Source organism: Mauremys reevesii, linkage group 1 (assembly GCF_016161935.1).
Source record: "Mauremys reevesii isolate NIE-2019 linkage group 1, ASM1616193v1, whole genome shotgun sequence".
NCBI lineage: Eukaryota > Metazoa > Chordata > Testudines > Geoemydidae > Mauremys > Mauremys reevesii.
Genome location: NC_052623.1, coordinates 150,904,091 through 150,923,481, shown reverse-complemented (window position 1 = coordinate 150,923,481; position 19,391 = coordinate 150,904,091). Strand labels below are relative to the sequence as shown.

The 19,391-nt window shown below is 41.1% G+C and overlaps 2 protein-coding genes and 1 pseudogene across 25 annotated transcripts in view; all 3 read left to right on the top strand.

The window, feature by feature from the left end:
• The window catches only part of DMD (dystrophin), a 2,035,724-nt gene that overhangs the window by 1,369,787 nt on the left and 646,546 nt on the right, over positions 1 to 19,391 (top strand). The gene's annotated exons all lie outside the window — the stretch shown is intronic.
• Positions 14,048 to 14,754, top strand: LOC120369401 (annotated as a pseudogene).
• Positions 14,889 to 17,012, top strand: LOC120371053 (golgin subfamily A member 3-like). The gene is made up of 2 exons (XM_039486508.1): positions 14,889 to 15,040; positions 15,071 to 17,012. The coding sequence occupies exon 2, from the start codon at positions 15,118 to 15,120 to the stop codon at positions 16,669 to 16,671; it is 1,554 nt and encodes a 517-aa protein (XP_039342442.1). The 5' UTR covers positions 14,889 to 15,040; positions 15,071 to 15,117; the 3' UTR covers positions 16,672 to 17,012.

The following is a 19,391-nucleotide window of genomic DNA, read 5'->3' as shown; positions in this document are numbered from 1 at the left end:
GCCAAGGAACTTTCCTGGAGACTGATTGCATACTCAGGATCTGAGGCATTGATTTGGTTGCAAATGCATGTATGTATGAAAAGAGCCTGAAAGCAGGGGGAAATCCAGCAGATAGTGGGAGAATCAGTGATGTATGCCCCTAGGAGAAAGCCAAAGAAGCTTCTTTTGGGTAGAGTTCTTAATGAGAAGTTAGACTTGAATTTTTGAAAAAGGAAACATCTCCTGTTTGTTTCTACTGTGTTAGGGAATCAGGACTTTCTATCTATGGTACTTACATGGCCCCCATCACTGTGGTATCAGAATGCCTCACAGACTTTGATGTGTATTTAGCCTTACTGAGAGGTAGGGAAGTTTTATTATCCATTTCATAGCTGGGGAACTGAGGCACAGAGAAGCTAAGTGACTTGCCCAAGGTCACACAAGAAGTTGGAGAGAAAAGTCTTCCGAGTATGAGGCTAGTGCCCTAACCACTGCATCATCCTTCTTCTGGACATGCCTTTGTTTACATTCTTTGTAGATAATCAGGATTACACCAAAGAACCATTTGATTCATATAATCAGTTTTGCCTCCTAACAGAAACAACCTTTCAAGGCCTTGAACATTGGCTAACTGCTCAGGTTGAAAGGAGAAACAATATTTACAAACCTAGATGCCTAGAAATGGGCACTTAAATCAGTATTTAGGCACCTATACAGAAGTGTCCTTTTCTCTAGAAAATGAGTGAGCTCCCAGATATGTCTCTGAAGTCAATTGTCAATGAATGAATTCAGCACCTCTGAAAATCAGATGACTTCTAATTACATGATTAAATATGGATTTACATGCCTAACTTTAGGGACCAATGCTTGAAATTTTGGCCATAGCTTAAAAGGAAAGAATTAGTTTTTAAGAAACATGTGTTCTTTTTGTTGGTGTTTGGTGTTTCTTTTTGTAAAAGACGTTACAAATGCATTTACACAGAAATTGTGATTTCTGATTTTATCAGACTCTGAATATAATCTGTCATTGATTATTTCTGTATTCCAAGACTTTGTGAAAGGGATATCTTTTTACATTCCTTTTTATCTCTTGTTTATTAATACAGAAATGTTTTCTATTTCTCATTTGTCATGGCCAGAGTGACCCAGAAAACTGTATATGAAAGTCAGATCTCGTTACTTCTGGGGGCTTATCCTAGGGTTCTTAAACGCCCTTGCTAGCTATAGCTTCTCTAGGCCTTGGTTCATGGTATATTGTGGGAGAACTTATCTCTCCATCTCATGGTACTTGACTGGAAGTGCTTGTGGCCTGCCAACATCTCCAGCAGAGCCATTTTGGGGTCTGAAAGCTCCCTGCAACCAGAGCCAGTAACAGTAATCCAGCGTTGGTGGAAGAACTTCTGCTTATACTTTCACTCCTATTTTGGGAATCAGACAGAGTATCTCCGTGCTGGTGGATGTTTCAGCAGCGGTATTTGTCCTATCAATGGCATCTATCAGAGGGCAGTACTGACATGGCAGCCAGAACGCAGCTGATGCTGCTCATGACTGTTGCAGATTCCTCATACATAGAACGGAGCTTCTGGAGCAAGATTATGGGCACAGATTGGTGGGATCACATCATATTGCAGACCTGGGATGACAAGCTCCAAAACTTATGCATGAAGAAGTAGATGTTCATGGAGCTGTGTGATCAATGTCAAGAAATGTGCACGAGGAAGGCCCAGGCAGTCCAGAAGCAGGTTACTATAGCTATCTGGAAGCTGACTACCCCAGACTTCTACTTGTCCATGACTAACCAGTTTGGAATTGGCAAGTCAACTGTGAGGCTTGTGGTGGTGGTGATTTGTGAGGCCATCAGGACTGTGATTTACCCAAAGGTGGTGGGCATAAAAATGTTCCCAAAATAATTGCTGGTTTTGAAAGAATGGGCTTTCCAAACTGTTCTGGGGCTGTCGATAGGAATCACGTATCCATAGTTTGCCCTCCGTAAGGAACACAGGAGTATATAAGCTGCAAACAGTACTACTTCATCTTTATTCAGGCTCTGGTCAATCACAGAGGCTGGTTCTTGGATATCAGCATGGAATGCACTGGCAGGGTGCATAATGTCAGGATTTTCTGGAGCCTGGGACTTTACCTTCACAGACAAGAGGGGATATTGTTCACATCAAATGGTATTATGAATGGAGTCACTGTCCCCACTGTCATTCTAGGGGATACCACATGCCCCCTTTTCCATGGCTTATGAAACTGTATCCTGATTACAGAGGGCCTGGCAAAAGAAAGTTCAACTACACGCTTTATAGCTGTAGAATGATGGTGGAATGTGCATTTGGCAGATTGAAATCTCAGTGGCACTGCCCTCAAAATCATTTGGATGCCTATGTTATCAAAACATCTACATTATTGTGGCCTGCTGTGTATTGTACAATGTCTGTGAGGAGAAAGATGAGCCATTTTGCCAGGAGTGGACTCAAGACACTGCTAGATTGCTGATCTTATACACTCAACCAGAAACTACACAATTATTATTGGATCAGGATCCACATATGTAATAGAAATCAGGGTGCTTTGTGTGCCCACATCATAGGTTTTCATGGTGCAATGCACGAGGGGGAATGACATAGTATTTGTAATTGTGCCACACTCATTCCACTATTTCTGGGACTGGGGCAGCTTGGGAACGTTTATTTTTATTAAATTTTGTTATTCATTTTATACATATTATTTTTGTACCTCATCACACAGTTTTTAGATTACTGTGATGAAATTTTATGAATTCTGTTGTGCATGTTATAGAAACTGATTGTGTACCTCAACACACAGCATATGAATTATTGTGACATTCCATTTTAATAAAATTAATAAAACCTGTTTATGCAACCATGTGTGGAAACTGAAGATTTTATTTTAAACATGCATGCAAATGACAAATAACAGTGTAAAAATGCCGATAGGTGAGCAGCTGCCATTAAAACGTAAAAAGTAATACACAAAAACAATGCCTATTAAGAAATCAAACAGACCAAAGTGCACAACAGTAAAACAACGTATATTGTCACCATAGCAGTTTAATTGCCTCTGGGTGCTCATTGGTGTCCTGTTCTCCTTGGCCCTTCTGGTGCATTTTGCATGAGTGGATCGCAGCTGAATAATATTGGAGGACTGGACAGGGTACATTTGACTGTTCCATGTAATGTTCATTGCTTGAGACATGGACCAGCCAGCCCCAGAATAGTCCAAAGGCTGTATAGGCTGCTGAATATATTAGCTCAGAAGTGACTCAGTGCTGTGACAAAGTCAGACCAGACAGCTGTAAGAGAGCAGTGGAAGGCAGATTAATCAGCCCCAGAACTGTAAAAGCGCTTTTCCCCATGAGCTGAAAAGAAGTTACCTCAAGTCAACTAAGGCCACCTGAATCCAAGTAAGGGCTGCCTGTGACCTTTAAAAACATCCTCTCCTAATGAGAGGGGGAGGAAAGAGGAGAGACAAGCTGCAGCATGGCTAGTGGCAGCAGGAAGAAAAGGCTTTTGGGTGTAAGGCTGGTCTCCTCCCTCTAGCGGAAGCAACTTTCTGCCTGTTTGGGTAAGGACTGGCACCTTGAAGCCAGCATAAAAAGGCAACACTCCAGAGAGTGGACAGGGAAAGTTATTCCCTTTCTGTGTTATGAAGTTTTCTTTGGTTTGGCTGAAGTTCACTAGAGGTGGAAGGGCCTGCCAAGGCAAATTAAAGTGCACATTATTCTCTGATTGTTTAAAAAAAAATACTTTTCTACCATTTTCCCGGAGCTGGATCAATTCAGAGTCAAAGGATGATGCTTGTTATCATTTGGTTTTATTTTATTCACACAAAAATCTCTGGACGGTGCATAAGATCCTGCAAGCTATGCTGCAAGCCAACATATGTCATGGTAAGAGCACATAGCAAAAACAATTAAAATCATTTATAAATCCCCACAATTTTTCCCTGTGTGTGTGTAAGGGGGAGGTTATATTAGCATTGGTTTACAATAGTTTCATGTGGGGCAAGCTCTGGAGAATGTTCTTGGTCTGAAAGTGCCCGTGTGGAAGTATGACCTTCTGTTTTAGGTCATCGGAGGAGAGCCACTCATCTATGCTAATGAGATTTTTAGGCCTCTGGTGATTGCCTGGCACATCTATGAATGGAGGGGCTTATGTGCTACAGAGGCATCCCTAACAAGTATGCTCTGCCCCGGAATGTAAATGATTGTCAGGAGTTCCTATTCAGCGAGACATCTGCATGCATCACCAGTCATGAATGGGACAAAAATTATGGCAAAATCAATACGATTTCGATTTAGGATGAAGACAAATTAAGAAGTCCTTAGAAGCACCCTGCATTCCTGGATAGACCTTCCTGTGACTAAATACATCATCTGCAACCATTGGGACCCCTAATATAGGGAGGCATGGACTAAATACAACTGCAGGTACGATTTGGATTCATAATACTGGCAGAAGCAGACTAAATACATCCTCAGACGTTATTTGGACTCAGAATGCGGGAAGACAGAATGATCCAGGATGATCCAGTGTGGCTGATTTCTAAGCTACATTGTACTTGCAGGAGAGAGAATGTAAGGCTCATAAGTTTAATGCATTGACCTGGCTTTGAACAGTAAGTGTGTATCTAATACAGATGTTTTATTAAACATTTTTTCACACTTTATTGTATCCTTTCTGAATTCCGTGTGCTGTTGGGGGTGAAGTGGGGAGTGAAGTGGCCTTTAGGAAATTGGCCTGGATTGCCCCCCTCAATGGAACCACACTACAACCCTCTGCTTGTAGTGATAATGTAATTTGACATAACCTGAAAATCCTTTCCATTCCTCTATTAACAATAAATATGGTTGCTAAAATATAATAGGTTCCAGCACAGCTTCTGCTGCCACTTCAGGTGCAGGCTGCTACTCATAGGTTCACACCCACGAGTTTCACTTTTGACGTTAAAAAAGATCAAAATCACAAAGTTAAACTTTCAGTTGAAATCACCTGTTTTCAGTTGCTTATACACTGAAATGTGCAGAACTGCAAATTTCACATGCTTTTTATGCAAGCTGTAAACTGGCCCAGACTTGCTTCAAGTGGACACAGAGAAGCTCAAAAGATTTTGTGGTTTTAACAAACTTGATCTGAGTTTCAAATTTGTGATGAAACTCCAGTTCAGACAAGTTTAGTGTGGTTTCAGATTTCATTGTGAATATGTTGTAAAGCTCTATTGGTTGTGTCTTTAGAGGTAAGATAAATAAAAAGGAAGTATTAGACCCTTCTTGAGTAGCTAAAGTGTTATTGACACTCGTATATGCTGCAAAGAGAGTGGGAGTGTTAAAGTGAAGCAATCTATTTGTCTTCATTCTTTCGTAGTCTGAAAGGAGATCAATTCCTGACTTTCACATGATATTTACAGCTTGTGATAGCAGGCTCCTCAATTGCTTCCCTGGTCCCCACTCCTTTCATTTCTATGGAAAACTACAAAAGCCTGGGGTTACTAGGGGCCAGAACCAATGTGGAGACATGGGACTTCAGCATGGATGACCATGACCCATCTTGTAGATCCCATGGGATGTGCAGGGCCTGTGGTGTGAGTCCTGAAGCCTATTCCTTTTAGAAGCAACCCCCACTCCCTTCCTTGCTGACAGAAAAATGTGAAGAGATTGCTCATAGACTTTAAGACAAGACGAGACCATCATTATCATCTTGTCTGCATGTCACAGGCCATAGAACCTCACTTACCCATTCCTGTACTAGGTCCATAACTTCTGGCCTAATTACTGAAGTCCTTAAATTTTTATTTAAAGAGAATCCATCATTTACTCTAATTCAATCCAGCAAGTGACACTTCAGAGGAAGAAAACAATAAACAAACCGGGGTCTCTGCCAATCTGACCTAGGAGGAAATTCCTTCTCAAACCTAAATATGGCAAACAGTTAGACCCTGAACATGTGGGTGAGACTCACCAGCCAGACACCTGGGAAAGAATTCTCTGTAGTAATTCCTAGCCCTCCTCATCTAGTGTCCTATCTCTGGCGGTTGTAGATACTTGCTAATAGCAATTGTGGATGGATGTTATGCCATTGTAGGCAATCTCATCATACCATCCCCTCCTTTAACTAATCAAGCACAATCTTAAACCAAGGTAGTTTTTTTTTCTTCCACTACTCCTTGTGGAAGGCTGTTCCAGAACTTCACTCCTCTGATGTTTAGAAACCTTTGTCTAATTTCAAGCCTGAACACGTTGGTGACCAGTTTATATCCATTTGTTCTTGAGCAGACATTGGCCCTTACCTTAAATAACTTCCTTCCCTCCCTCCCTTGTGTTTACCCCTAAGATGTATTATAGAGAGCAATCATCTCTCTCCTGAGCCTTCATTTTATTAAGCTAAACAAGCCAAGCTCCTTAAGTCTCCTCTTGTAACATAGGTTCTCCATACCTCTGACATCCTAGTAACACTTCTCTGCCTGTGTTCCAGTTTGAATTAATCTTTCTTAAACCTGGGAGACCGGAATTGCACACAGTATTCCAGATGAGGTTCACTAGTACCTTCTATAATGGTAATAACACATACCCGTGTCTATTAGAATTACCTTGCGTTTTTCACAGCCTCATTGCATTGGCAGCTCATAGTCATCCTTTGATCAACCCCCAGATCTTTCTCATCCTCTGTTGCTTCCAACTGTGATACATTCCCTATTTATTTATAGCAATTTTTTTGTCCTTAAATGCATGTAGTTTCCTGAATCACTTTTCCCCCCCTTTTTTAAATATAGGCAGTATATTTGCCATTCTCCAGTCATATATTACCACCCCCCAAGTTTACAGATTCATTAAAAATCTTTGCTATCGGGCTTGTAATTTGATATGAAGTTGCTTTAATATTCTTGGATGGAGATTATCTGAGCCCCACAGTTTGGTCCCATTAAGCTGTTTGAGTTTGGCTTCCACCTTGGATGTGCTCATTTTTGCTTCCATATCTTTGTTCCTATATTATCTACCCTAGCACTGTCCCCAAGCTCTTAATTATTCTTATTAGAAACTGAGGCAAAGTAATCATTTAGGTGTTTGCCCATGCCTAGATTATCTGTAATGTGCATGCCATCCTCAGGGCTTAGTGATCTTATTTCTTTTCATAGCTGTCTTTATTTATTTGGTAAAAGAACCTTTTACTATTGATTTTAATTTCTTTTGCAAGGTCCAACTCTGCCTGGCTTTTGGCAGTTATCACTTTTCCCCTACACTTTCTAACCTCTAAGATCTTGCTGATCCATCCCTTTTTCCATTCCTCGTAGGGTTTCTGCTTTCTCTTACTAACCTGTTTAAGATGCTCATTCACCCACTTTGGTCTCCAACCCTTCCCTATGAGTTTCACCCCTCCTTGCCTTGCTTGGGTTACAGGCTCTAGATATTTTCTACAACTTTGACTTAAAGTAATTCCAAACTTCCTCCACATTCAGATCCTTGGGTTCTTCAATCCAGTCAACTTCATTAACAAATTCCCTTTTTTTTTTTTTTTTTAGGTTTGCCCTTTTGAAATCAAGGACCCCTAGTTGTGCACTTGTTTTTGTTTACCATTCCATTAAGTTGAAATTAATTAACTCATGATCACTCAAACCAAGGTTGTCCTCTATGACCTCTGTTCTTATTAGTAGGGAGTCCCAGGTCAAGTACACCTGCCTCTTCCTGGTGTTGTATGATTCTCCAGCCTTCCCTCTTTCTGTTCTTTCTGGCTGCAAGTTGTTTTATCTTCTGTTCTCACTTGCAATCTTCTGTAAGTCATCCTCTATCCTCCTAGGGCTCCAAACTCTGACTATCTCCATTTTCTCTGCCTTCCTTTCTGTAGGACTAGCTGCTCTTCCCTTCTTCTACGCACTCCCATCTTTGGTTACTGCCTGCCTCTCACCTTCATTTTTCAACTCACGAACCTGTACCTCAGTGCTATTTCTCCTTTGCTAATCAATCTTTTCCTCTGCCTTAAGAACATAAGAACATAAGAAAGGCCGTACCGGGTCAGACCAAAGGTCCATCTAGCCCAGTATCTGTCTACCGACAGTGGCCAATGCCAGGTGCCCCTGAAGGAGTGAACCTAACAGGCAATGATCAAATGATCTCTCTCCTGCCATCCATCTCCATCCTCTGACGAACAGAGGCTAGGGACACCATTCTTACCCATCCTGGCTAATAGCCATTTATGGACTTAGCCACCATGAATTTATCCAGTCCCCTTTTAAACATTGTTATAGTCCTAGCCTTCACAACCTCCTCAGGTAAGGAGTTCCACAAGTTGACTGAAGAAGAACTTCCTTTTATTTGTTTTAAACCTGCTGCCTATTAATTTCATTTGGTGACCCCTAGTTCTTGTATTATGGGAATAAGTAAATAACTTTTCCTTATCCACTTTCTCAACATCACTCCTGATTTTATATACCTCTATCATGTCCCCCCTTAGTCTTCTCTTTTCCAAACTGAAGAGTCCTAGCCTCTTTAATCTTTCCTCATATGGGACCTTCTCTAAACCCCTAATCATTTTAGTTGCTCTTTTCTGAACCTTTTCTAGTGCTAGAATATCTTTTTTGAGGTGAGGAGACCACATCTGTACACAGTATTCGAGATGTGGGCGTACCATGGATTTATATAAGGGCAATAATATATTCTCAGTCTTATTCTCTATCCCCTTTTTAATGATTCCTAACATCCTGTTTGCTTTTTTGACCACCTCTGCACACTGCGTGGACATCTTCAGAGAACTATCCACGATAACTCCAAGATCTTTTTCCTGACTCGTTGTAGCTAAATTAGCCCCCATCATGTTGTATGTATAGTTGGGGTTATTTTTTCCAATGTGCATTACTTTACATTTATCCACATTAAATTTCATTTGCCATTTTGTTGCCCAATCACTTAGTTTTGTGAGATCTTTTTGAAGTTCTTCACAATCTGCCTTGTTCTTGTTGTTACATGCTTCTACTGACCACTTTTCTCATCCAGCAATCTACTCTCTCAATTCTCTGGTCCAGCATGCATTTTCAAGTCATGATGTTTCCTTTCAGCCTTGTCTTTCCATCGTCCTCTCAAATCCCCTTTGAAACTCAACCATCATATCTAGCTGCATCTCCAACCTCAGATCTTCTCTTCCATCAGATCTACCAGGTTGCATGCAGGGACCCTTGTGAGGTTATCCTTTCCTTGGACCCTTTTCAAAGAGTTTTGCTTTGTGAATAGGCAATTCAGCTGGTCACTTCATAGCATGACATTTTGTGTGCTGGGAATGAACACTTGTCATTCCTGATGATCTCATCCTACATTACTTTAGAACGTAGTATGAATGGCAGGAAGATTGTGTTAAAATGTAGCTACGGTGGAGCAGATCTTTAGCTGGTGTGAACTGGGGTAGATCCACTGATTTTAGAGTATTATGCCAATTTTCACCAGTTGAGGATCTGTCCCACTGTCTTTTAAGGTTATGATGGGTTTTTGTTTGTCTTGATGTGAATGATATCACTTGTGAGTCTTGACCTTCAAGGTGACATATTTGAAATAAGTCCTGTTCAAACCGTCTTTATAGTGACAGAAATCATTGCCCTACAGCAATGAAAATAAGCTTAGAAAAGAAATCAAATATGAAAGGAATTGCTGTCAAAGAAAAGGGACTTTTTGCTTTGCTTCAGCATTGTCTTTGCTTTTAAGTGTCTAGATCACATGATGATGACCTTGAGAACAGATATTTGAAGAGTTTTCCTTCCTCTGAAATAGCAATAATTTTTAAATTAGATTTCTTTAGTCACTCTTCTAAATAGTGATTCTAATATGCTACTATGTTAGACACAATTTAAGTAGAGAACAAAGATTAAAGGCCACATTTAAAATCATGGCTTGTAAATTCCAACTCAGTTTCATTTATTATACCTTCCCCAAGCCAATATTTTGTGTAAAAATGAAAATAACAGTGCTGTCTTTATGAAAGGTCTTAATAATACAGAAAATAAAGTGTCCTATCACAGTTTTATGCCTTCACATCAAGAATTTCACATTACTTATTTTCATAGCTCAAATAATCTAATAACTAAACTTGTACTGCTGTGTCCAGGTAAGCTGGCCACCTGGTGCTTCAAAGCATAGAAAAGGGGCACTAGGCATTGGAGTTGATGAATTCAGTTTTTGTCATATACCACCTGCCAGGGCACAACAGATCTGTAATGGGTTTCTTACCTTTTATTGTGCAGTAAATGGATTGATAGATTAGGCCTGGGGCCACTGAACCATGGAATCGGAGGTTTGCTGGAAGGAGTTTATTACTCTTTAATGTTATTCTTGCTCTCGTGTCAGCCAAGAGAGATGAGCTAGATTATCTGAAAGTAAGCTGGGTGCCAGAATCAGCATTCTTCTCATTTATCTGCCTTAGTCTTCAAGACATATACTGTATGGATTATGAAGGTTATTATAAGTGCCTGATGGAGATATTTTGTTTTGCTGCCTTTTAATTTGTCTGCTGGTATTAGAACTAATTACTACACATTGAAGAGACTGTTTCAATGTTGACTGCCAGAGCAAATCAATTTTTTGAGCTCTGTGAACAAAAAAATTTGAGTGGAGTAACATGACTATAATTTGTGAACATTTTTTGTACCACCAGGAAAAGTGCAGATCGTCTTAGCTTGGTTGATCAAGTATAGAGAAACACTGATGGGTATAGAAAGTGTGCAGGAAGTCAAAGTCACAACAAGGTTATAGTTCATGTGTTGCCTTTAGTAGTGACTCATCATTGGCTTTCTGTATTGAAGTCAAATTTTTCATGAAGACATCAGTTAATCAATCTTAGTCCGTGTTTACAGTTACGAAAACTAAGACATGATATTATGTTAGATGTTTTGGGTGTATGTTGGGTTCATTGGATTTTTCACTTTTTTTTTTAATTGAAGTGGGACACTCAACATTTTGAGGGGGGAAAATTGGAGCTATTCCTACGGTTTGTCATTAAATTGAAGAAACCATTTTTGCTATGAAAAAAATGTTAAATTCTCCTTGCCAGTTTGTCACATAGACAGTTGACTTACAATAATTGTTTTTATAATGGTGCACATGCATATTTTCATCAACAGTAACGCTGATACTAGAGTTTGGTGAAACTTTTTGACTGAAACTTTTTTCAGAGAAAAATGTAGACTTAGCAACACCAAAACATTTTCTGAGCGTGCATCAGTTTGGCTGAATTGTTTGTATAAAATAATCCCCCCCAATCTAAAAACGTCTAAATGTTTTATTCTGACATTGTCTGAAACATTTCAATTTTTTTTCATTTGAAATGACTTTTCATTTTGAAATTTCCTTTGGTTTTATTAAAATTTTTTTAAAATGCTTAAAATCAAAACAAAATGTTTAATTTCAGGTTGAACAAATTATTGAAAACAAAAGTATTCAAAATAAAATTCTGAAATTTTTTGTTTGAGCTGATGCCAAATACATTTTCTTTAGATTTTTTCCTAATTGCCAGTAAACCAAAAATTCAGTTATTTCTTAGCTCTAACTGATGCAGAAAAGCTCAAAAATAGCAAAAGGCAACCATGCTGTCTCAGCTGAGTAGAAAAGAGAACTGGAGAATCTTGGTTACTACAGTGATGAGGCCATATAAGGACTTATATTGGTAAAGAAAGAAAATAGGTACCTATAGATAACCACGCTTTATATGTATGCTTTTCTGAGAGCCTTTTTGACAATGAAGATTTAAAACTATTTTTAAAAGTAGACCCTGTTCCTTTAAGCAAATTTTAATAGCAGCAATAAAGATCATAGTAATTTATTCTAGCATCAGGCCTAGTAAGCATATAAAACATCAAAAGTGTCTTCCCACCATGTTGTTTGGCTGCAAAAATAAAACCGTGCTGATAGCCTATGCTGGTGATCTTTTGGGAGAGGTTAAGGCAAGTTGCATAGAAAGATATGCCCTTACATTCTAATCTATTCAAAACTGATTATCTTTCAGAAGTTTCTGATTAAACAAAGTCTAAAGTTTTGAACTTTATGAATCATTTGTCATTAATAGTTCCATGCATTTTTCTAAACTAGAGAAGTGTGGTTGTGTAGACTGTAAATGACAGACCATGTTGTGTGTGTCACAAGTGTATATATATTTTTTCAGTTAGTGAATTTGGTCACTAATTGTTAGGAGTAGTTATTTTTAGTCATATTAGCTGTGCTTTGGTGCTTTACCCCTTTCCCCTTGATATTGCTCTAAGAAAGGGACAAGACACCAGGATGTGGTTCAAGTAGGCTGCAACTTTATTTAGTAACGCAACTGTCTGGCAATGACTCATTCAGTCCAGGTCATCCATCCTTCCTTCTGTAAGCTGTATCATTTGAGGAAGGCTACCCTCAGTCCGTCCCCTCCACCAGGGGCGGCTCCAGGCCCCAGCATGCCAAGCACGTGCTTGGGGTGGCATGCTGCGTGGGGCGCTCTGCCAGTCGCCAAGAGGGCGGCAGGAAGCTCTGGTGGACCTCCCGCAGGCGTGCCTGCAGAGGGTCCACTGGTCCCGCGGCTTCGGTGGAGCCGCGGGACCAGTGGACCCTCCGCAGGCATGCCTGCAAGAGGTCCACCGAAGCTGCGGGACCAGTGGACCCTCCGCAGGCACGCTTGTGGGAGGTCCACCAAAGCCACGGGACCGGCGACTGGCAGGGCGCCCCCCGTGGCATGCCGCCGTGTTTGGGGTGGCGAAATGTCTAGAGCCGCCCCTGCCCTCCACAACTTTAACCTGGTCCCGGCATCCCCCTTTGTAAGAGGATTGAGAATATGGGAAAGAGGAGGTTGTCTCCGTGCTGTACAAGACATTAGGAACCCCAATCCTGTTCCTCATCTTCATTAGGAGATGCCTTCTCCTAATCCTGCATCCAGTTCTAGTTTATCAGCGAGCTGGACCCCTATTGATCAAATCCCTGCCAACTTGGGACAATGTGAATTTTACAACTTATTCTACCCCCCTGGTGCCTCAGCTGCTGAGAGAAAGGCAGAAAACCTAGGTCCGCCAGATCAAGGTTCCTTCCCAGTCCCTACAGGAGACTAACATGATGTCCACAGCAGTGTCTCAAAACCCAGTCCTATTCTAATAACGGAAATTGGTGAGAAAGCGAGATGCAGAATGGCACCCCAGGCCTTCCCCTTGGGGGTATAGGCGCCAATAAGCTTCTATTGCATTATTTTCCCAGCCAATCAGCCAACAAATCCCCCTCCCCTCCACCTCAGGATCACTAATAGGATGACTACTTGCAAGGACAGAAGGAAACAAGGAGGGGGGCAATCCTGACGGCACCTAGGATTTTCTTTCTCCTGTTGGCCCGGACAAAGCATGGTAACAGCCTTGAAATGGATTCACAGGTAGTCCTCTTGTCTTTGTGGTAGATGATCCTTACACCAACAATATTCAGGTTACTCCCAGTCCCAAAGGGCCAGTCACTTACCCCAGGTCAGTTGTACCTCAGATCTCTCACCAAAGGCAACTCTTGTAGCAAATCCTGTAACTAAAGATTTATTAACTAGAAAAAAGAAATGAGTTATTTACAAGGTTAAAGCAGGTAAACACACACCAATGACTTGCAGTCTTAGGTTTCAAAAGGTAATAGGAGTTGTGGTAATATGCAAGCTCTGTATGTCCTTTAAGGCTAATCCAAGTTATGTAGTGTGGTGATCCCTTACTTATGCTTAGAAATATTGCTCTTTCCAAATTCCAAGCAACATAATGATCCTTCTGGTCTGTGGGATTGAATGTGAGATGCTGAAGGCTTCTGGATTGAGAATTGTGTGTGAAGGGCTGGCTTTGGGCTTGTTCTCATTGGCCAGCTAATTGTGAATAGGTAGACAGGTGTGTAGAATGATAATTACCCTATGAGTTACAGCTGCGGCTGTGTGGGTTTAATTAACTAATTAGCAATTGTGATTGCTTATCATGTTGTATATAAGAGCATGCTGGGAATGAATAAAGATGGATGCATACACACACACTCTCTCTCTCTGCTTGGACTTCGTTCCTGCTCTTGCGATGCAACAAATGGTGACCCCGATGTGATACAGACTTACAGTGCAGTGAACTAGTCAGAACAAGCTGGATCATCATTGAAACAAAACACAGTGAGAGAAGTACAGCTGTGGATGCTTCTCTTTTGAAGGTAATCATCAAAAATGAATTTAAGGAGCATTACTTGCTGAATCCAGAGTATATAACTGATGTTGTGTATGAAAAACCTTATATCACTATTGAACTGAAACAAAATGTTTCCCAGAAGTCTGCCAAGAGTGTGGATATATCTGACGTGGCTTACTACTTTGAAAAAGATGTCAAAGGTGACTCACACTACAGATAAACATCAGTGAAGAACCTCTAAAATTTGATCAAGCTCTAATCTACTATGTTGATGAAAAGCCCCCAGAGTTTTCCATGAAACGTCTGACTGCTGGTATTATTGCAGTCATTGTAGTGGTGGTACTAGCAATTGTTGCTGGAATTATTGTACTGGTTATCACTAGGAGAAGGAGAGGAAAGTATGAGAAGGCTGAGGCAAAGGAAATGAATGAAATGCAAAGAGAACTAAACCCATAACTGAAGTCACTAGAAGACAAATCGTGAACTATCAAGAAGGCAAACAGAACTAAAACAAGATAAGTACTAGTACCACTGTTGCCAATCTTGAATGAAGATAGTGTTGGTGGCCTGAATTGATAAAAAGAAAAAGAAGGACGCGCCTGAAGTCCCAGCGTCGAGCGGCCGGAGAGGAAAAGAGAAAAAAAAAAAAAACGCACGGCTTTCACGAGCGAACAGCTGCTGGAGCTGGAGAAGGAATTCCACTGCAAGAAGTACCTGAGCCTGACGGAGCGCTCGCAGATCGCTCACGCCCTCACGCTCAGCGAGGTACAGGTCAAGATCTGGTTCCAGAACCGCCGCGCCGAGTGGGAACGCATCAAAGCTGGGAGCTGCACGGCGTCCGAGTGAGCGGCTGGGAAGCCGCGGGGCGTCCGAAGAAAGGAGGCGTACCTGACAAGTGGCTGGGAGCCGCAGGGTGTTCGAGTTAGCGGCTGGGAGCCGCAGGGCATCTGACAAGGGAGGCACACTCGAACCAAGAAGTGAGCAGCTAATATGGGAACTGCTGCGTCAGCAGATTTGATACGCATCACGGAGCGGTGGGGAGAAAAGTTCCCCTCTGATGCGTTATCCCGCCTGTTGCGGTGGGGACGAAGAGGGGGACTTTCCGTTCAATCGAGTAGTAATACTGTTTGGGAGCGGTTGGGCTGTGAGCTCTGGAAATCAGTGGCTCAGGGCGATAAGAAGGTTTTCTCCCTGAGTCCAGTATGGCTCACCGCGCAGAGACGATTGGAGGAGTTTGAGGATGAGAGAAGACAACTTCAGAAAATGGCTGATTTTGCAGTAACACTGGAACAAGAACTGGAACAGGTTAAATTGATTCTGCATCAGCGAGATCTACAGTTTGAATCTTTACAGCAAGAGCATCTAGTGCTCATGAAGCAGCTCACCTTAACCCAAGAATCATTGCACACCAAAGAGCAGTCCCTAAATGACCTACAGACTCAATATGATGAGCTGGTGGCCATGGAAGTGAAAGAATTAAAACGGGAGTTACTGAAACTTCGAAGTGAAAAGCAGTCCATTGATGTTGAATGCTCAAGACTTCAGAAGGAAGTATCCCAGGTTCACCAGCAGATAGTGGAGTTAGAAAGCCACCTCCAGTCAGTGCAAAAAGAACGGGATGCACAAATCGCTGATGGAGGAAATAACCAGGCTTCCCATGAACGGATTCAAGCTTTGGAGATAGAGCTGCAGGCTGTTAGCCACAGTAAGATGATGTCGGAGAAAGAGCTGCAAGAAGTACTTTCACATACCAGCCAGGAGCTTCGAGAATCTAGGAGAAAGATAAAACTTTTAGAAGAAATAAACAAGAAGTTGGCCCTCAAACTGGAACATGAACAGGTGAAGCTCACTGGTTTTGGTCAGTCTAACATTGCTTTGCGAGAGCACAGCACCATCCTCGAAACAGTACTAGCAGAGAGAGAGGCAGACCTGGTGCAGCTGAATCTCCGGGTTCAAGCAGTCCTAAATATTCAAGCTTTACAGACTGCCTTCGAAAGAGAAAAGTCAAACGTTAATAACCTTCAAAAGCAGGTTGCGGCAGCCAAAGTAGATGCAGCACATAACCGTCGTCATTATAGAGCTGCGGTTCTTGAGCTGAGTGAAATTAAGAAGGAGCTACAAGCCAAAGAACTGCTTGTCCAAACCCTTCAGGCTGAAGCAGACAAACTACACGCTATTATTGAATGTGCTCCTGCCTCTTTTAAGGCGCTCCTTTTAAGACAAAAAGGGGGGATTTGCAGTGAGCGGGCAGACGCCTTGGATAAGACGCCTGCCGCTCGGTTGCTGCAAGCTCTTAATTGGTTACATCTTGGTAAAAACAGCCAGGTGCCCCCCGCGATTAAACATGTCAACGGGATGACTGGGGAAGAGCAGGGTGCGGCCCCCCGACCCTCGGTCAAATGGTTTGATTATCAGCAGCAAATATGGAAAGGACCAGTTGACTTGCTAACGTGGGGCAGGGGTTATGTGTGTGTTGCCACTGATGCGGGTCCCAGGTGGATGCCAGCGAGGTGGGTCCGGCCTTGGTTGCGTCCTCCGGAGTGACGGCAGGCAGATGCGGAGGAGCCTCACGAGACACGCTCAGATGTCGCGGAACCAGAGCCCCCGGAGGAGAGCTGTTTGTTAGCTCTGCCAGGACTTTTTCTGTCTGATCCTCCATGAATGAATTACTCACTTGAGATGATTTTTTGTGTTTGAAAGAAAATCTGTGTGGTACCATGCAATTATTATTTAGAACTAAGATTTATGTTTTATGTTCCTTGTTATGTTTTGTGTTGTCTGTTTTCTGGCCAGAATTATTGTTGTATTGTCATGTGGTTTGATGTTTTTTCCTTAAGACCCCCTACCACCCTCAGTGTCAGTTTGATCACCTGACATCTGAGGGATGTTTCTAAAAAAAAAAAAAAAAAAAAAAAAAAGGGGGGGGGGGTTCCTGCAGAGGTTACATCATTTGTTTATTGTGTTTTGTTTTGTTCGTTTGATGTTTTTGAAATTATATGTTAAGGATTGAATGGTCATATAGGTTGATCTTATAAAGCTTTAATTTTTTGTTTATGATAGGTTATAATGTTATGCTGTTATGAGTTGCAAATGTTTTATGAATAACATAATATTTGATTAAGATAGATTGTGGTGTTATGCTGTTATAAGTTGAAAATGTTTGGTGAATGTTTTTATCTTGTTTTCCTTTTCCCTTTTCTTTTCATTGTAAATAAAGGGGGGAGATGTGGGACTGAATGTGAGATGCTGAAGGCTTCTGGATTGAGAATTGTGTGTGAAGGGCTGGCTTTGGGCTTGTTCTCATTGGCCAGCTAATTGTGAATAGGTAGACAGGTGTGTAGAATGATAATTACCCTATGAGTTACAGCTGCGGCTGTGTGGGTTTAATTAACTAATTAGCAATTGTGATTGCTTATCATGTTGTATATAAGAGCATGCTGGGAATGAATAAAGATGGATGCATACACACACACTCTCTCTCTCTGCTTGGACTTCGTTCCTGCTCTTGCGATGCAACACTGGTCAGGGATTTTTATTCCCTTCCCCCAGAGTTCAAACTGTAATGGGATGAGGTTTTGGTGTACGTCCCCTCTTCATGGGTGTGGGGGGAGCAATCAACAAAATATTTTGTCCATTGGTGTTCCACAATGGCTCATCTGGTGTCAATAGGCCTTCTTTTATTGGGCAGGAGATGACACCCCTGTGGTAAATTGGTATTTCACACTTGGTAATGCTTCTGTGGTGGTTTCCAGTTTCCTAGCAAACACTTTTATACTTACAAGGCAAACACTTAAACATTACCTTATAAAATGGGATACAGCTATTATAAGTGATATTAATGCATGTAACAACTCACAAGCATTTCATAAAGTCCAAAAGCTAAATGTATTCTGATAAAGGTAACATCAATTTTAACAATGCTAACTCACAGGTGAGCTGCACTGGTTTCCAGCTACTTCAGTGTTCAGTCAGGGCTAAGGTCACAGGGAGTACTCACAGAGAAAAGCACTACTTAGTGTGGACAAGGTTGGAAAAATCTGAGCTTCTATTAGTACAAAAAGAAAACATGCACTTGCTTTCACTTCTTTGTTGTGACTATTGGACATGGAAAACAATGTATTGCAAGTTTTAGGAGACTACACATATCCAGAATGAAATACTCTTAGTCTGCTCAGCCATCAAAAGTAATTTTTAGTCATTAAGAGCAGCTTCAGGCCTTAGTTTTTGTTCCATTTTATGTCATGCTGTAAATAATTCTAATGATTGCTATCAGAAAAAAATGGAGACTGCGATAAACCATGAGGAGAGACAGGTGACAGATATTTTTAGTGCAGTTAGTTTCTGTCTATTGGTTTACTCCATTTTAGTTGAAGTAATTTTACAAGGTGGATTATAATAGCCACTTGAATGCCTACAATCAAGTATAAGTATGGGCATTCACAGTAGATGGAGGAATGTGGACCAGTTCATCTTAAATTGAAGTTAAGCCTGGATACTCACTGTTTTTAAGATTAGAGACAAACTGAAGAGATTGCAGTGTTCAGGTCAGGTTTAAACTTGAATTTGGGGTTCCGGGCTGATTTAGCACTAATGTTTGGATTCAGAAACTGCAAAATCCATTGAGCTGCTGTTGACAGATTTATGCCATATTAGGCCACTTCTGATCTGAATCTGTAAAACAGCCCTTCCCAGTTTTGTATTTGACCCATAATCAAAGTATAAATGAGGTGTTTCAGATCTGCGGATTCAAAGAAGGCTGGGAATCACAGTTGTCTGATTGTCCATTGACTGTTTCAAACATGACATTTATAAGAACTGGATTTAATTCTACAGTCTCAAGAAAAACAATTATTCCTGACCAGAGATGTAATATTGTTCCTTCCCTTTCTTAACTTAAAAAGAGTCTGAGTTTTACAACATATTGAAATAAATGGGAACTGGTGATAAAGGCAAAACTAAAATCACATGAATGATATGTTTGGAATTAGAAGGACTTGGGGCAAAAAAAAAGAGCACATCAAAGAGGAAAATTGAAGTTGATAGTCCCTTATTTTAATCTTATATATAAAAATACTGTGATATGGAATTTCTATATCTGTGAAGGAAGACAAAAGGGTCTCATTTCAGTTGGAGAGATTTTATCATTCTGGGCAAGATATGGAAAAGGCACTATTGCTCCTACTGTTAGAATCTTTCAGGCAAAGGTAATTTCTAAATAACTGTTCGGAATAGAAATAAAGAGCTTCACAGTTGGAGAAAGGCTA

Coding starts and splice junctions, on each gene's coding strand:
- LOC120371053 (XM_039486508.1), top strand. CDS start 15,118: ATGGGAACTGCTGCGTCAGCAGATTTGATACGCATCACGGAGCGGTGG.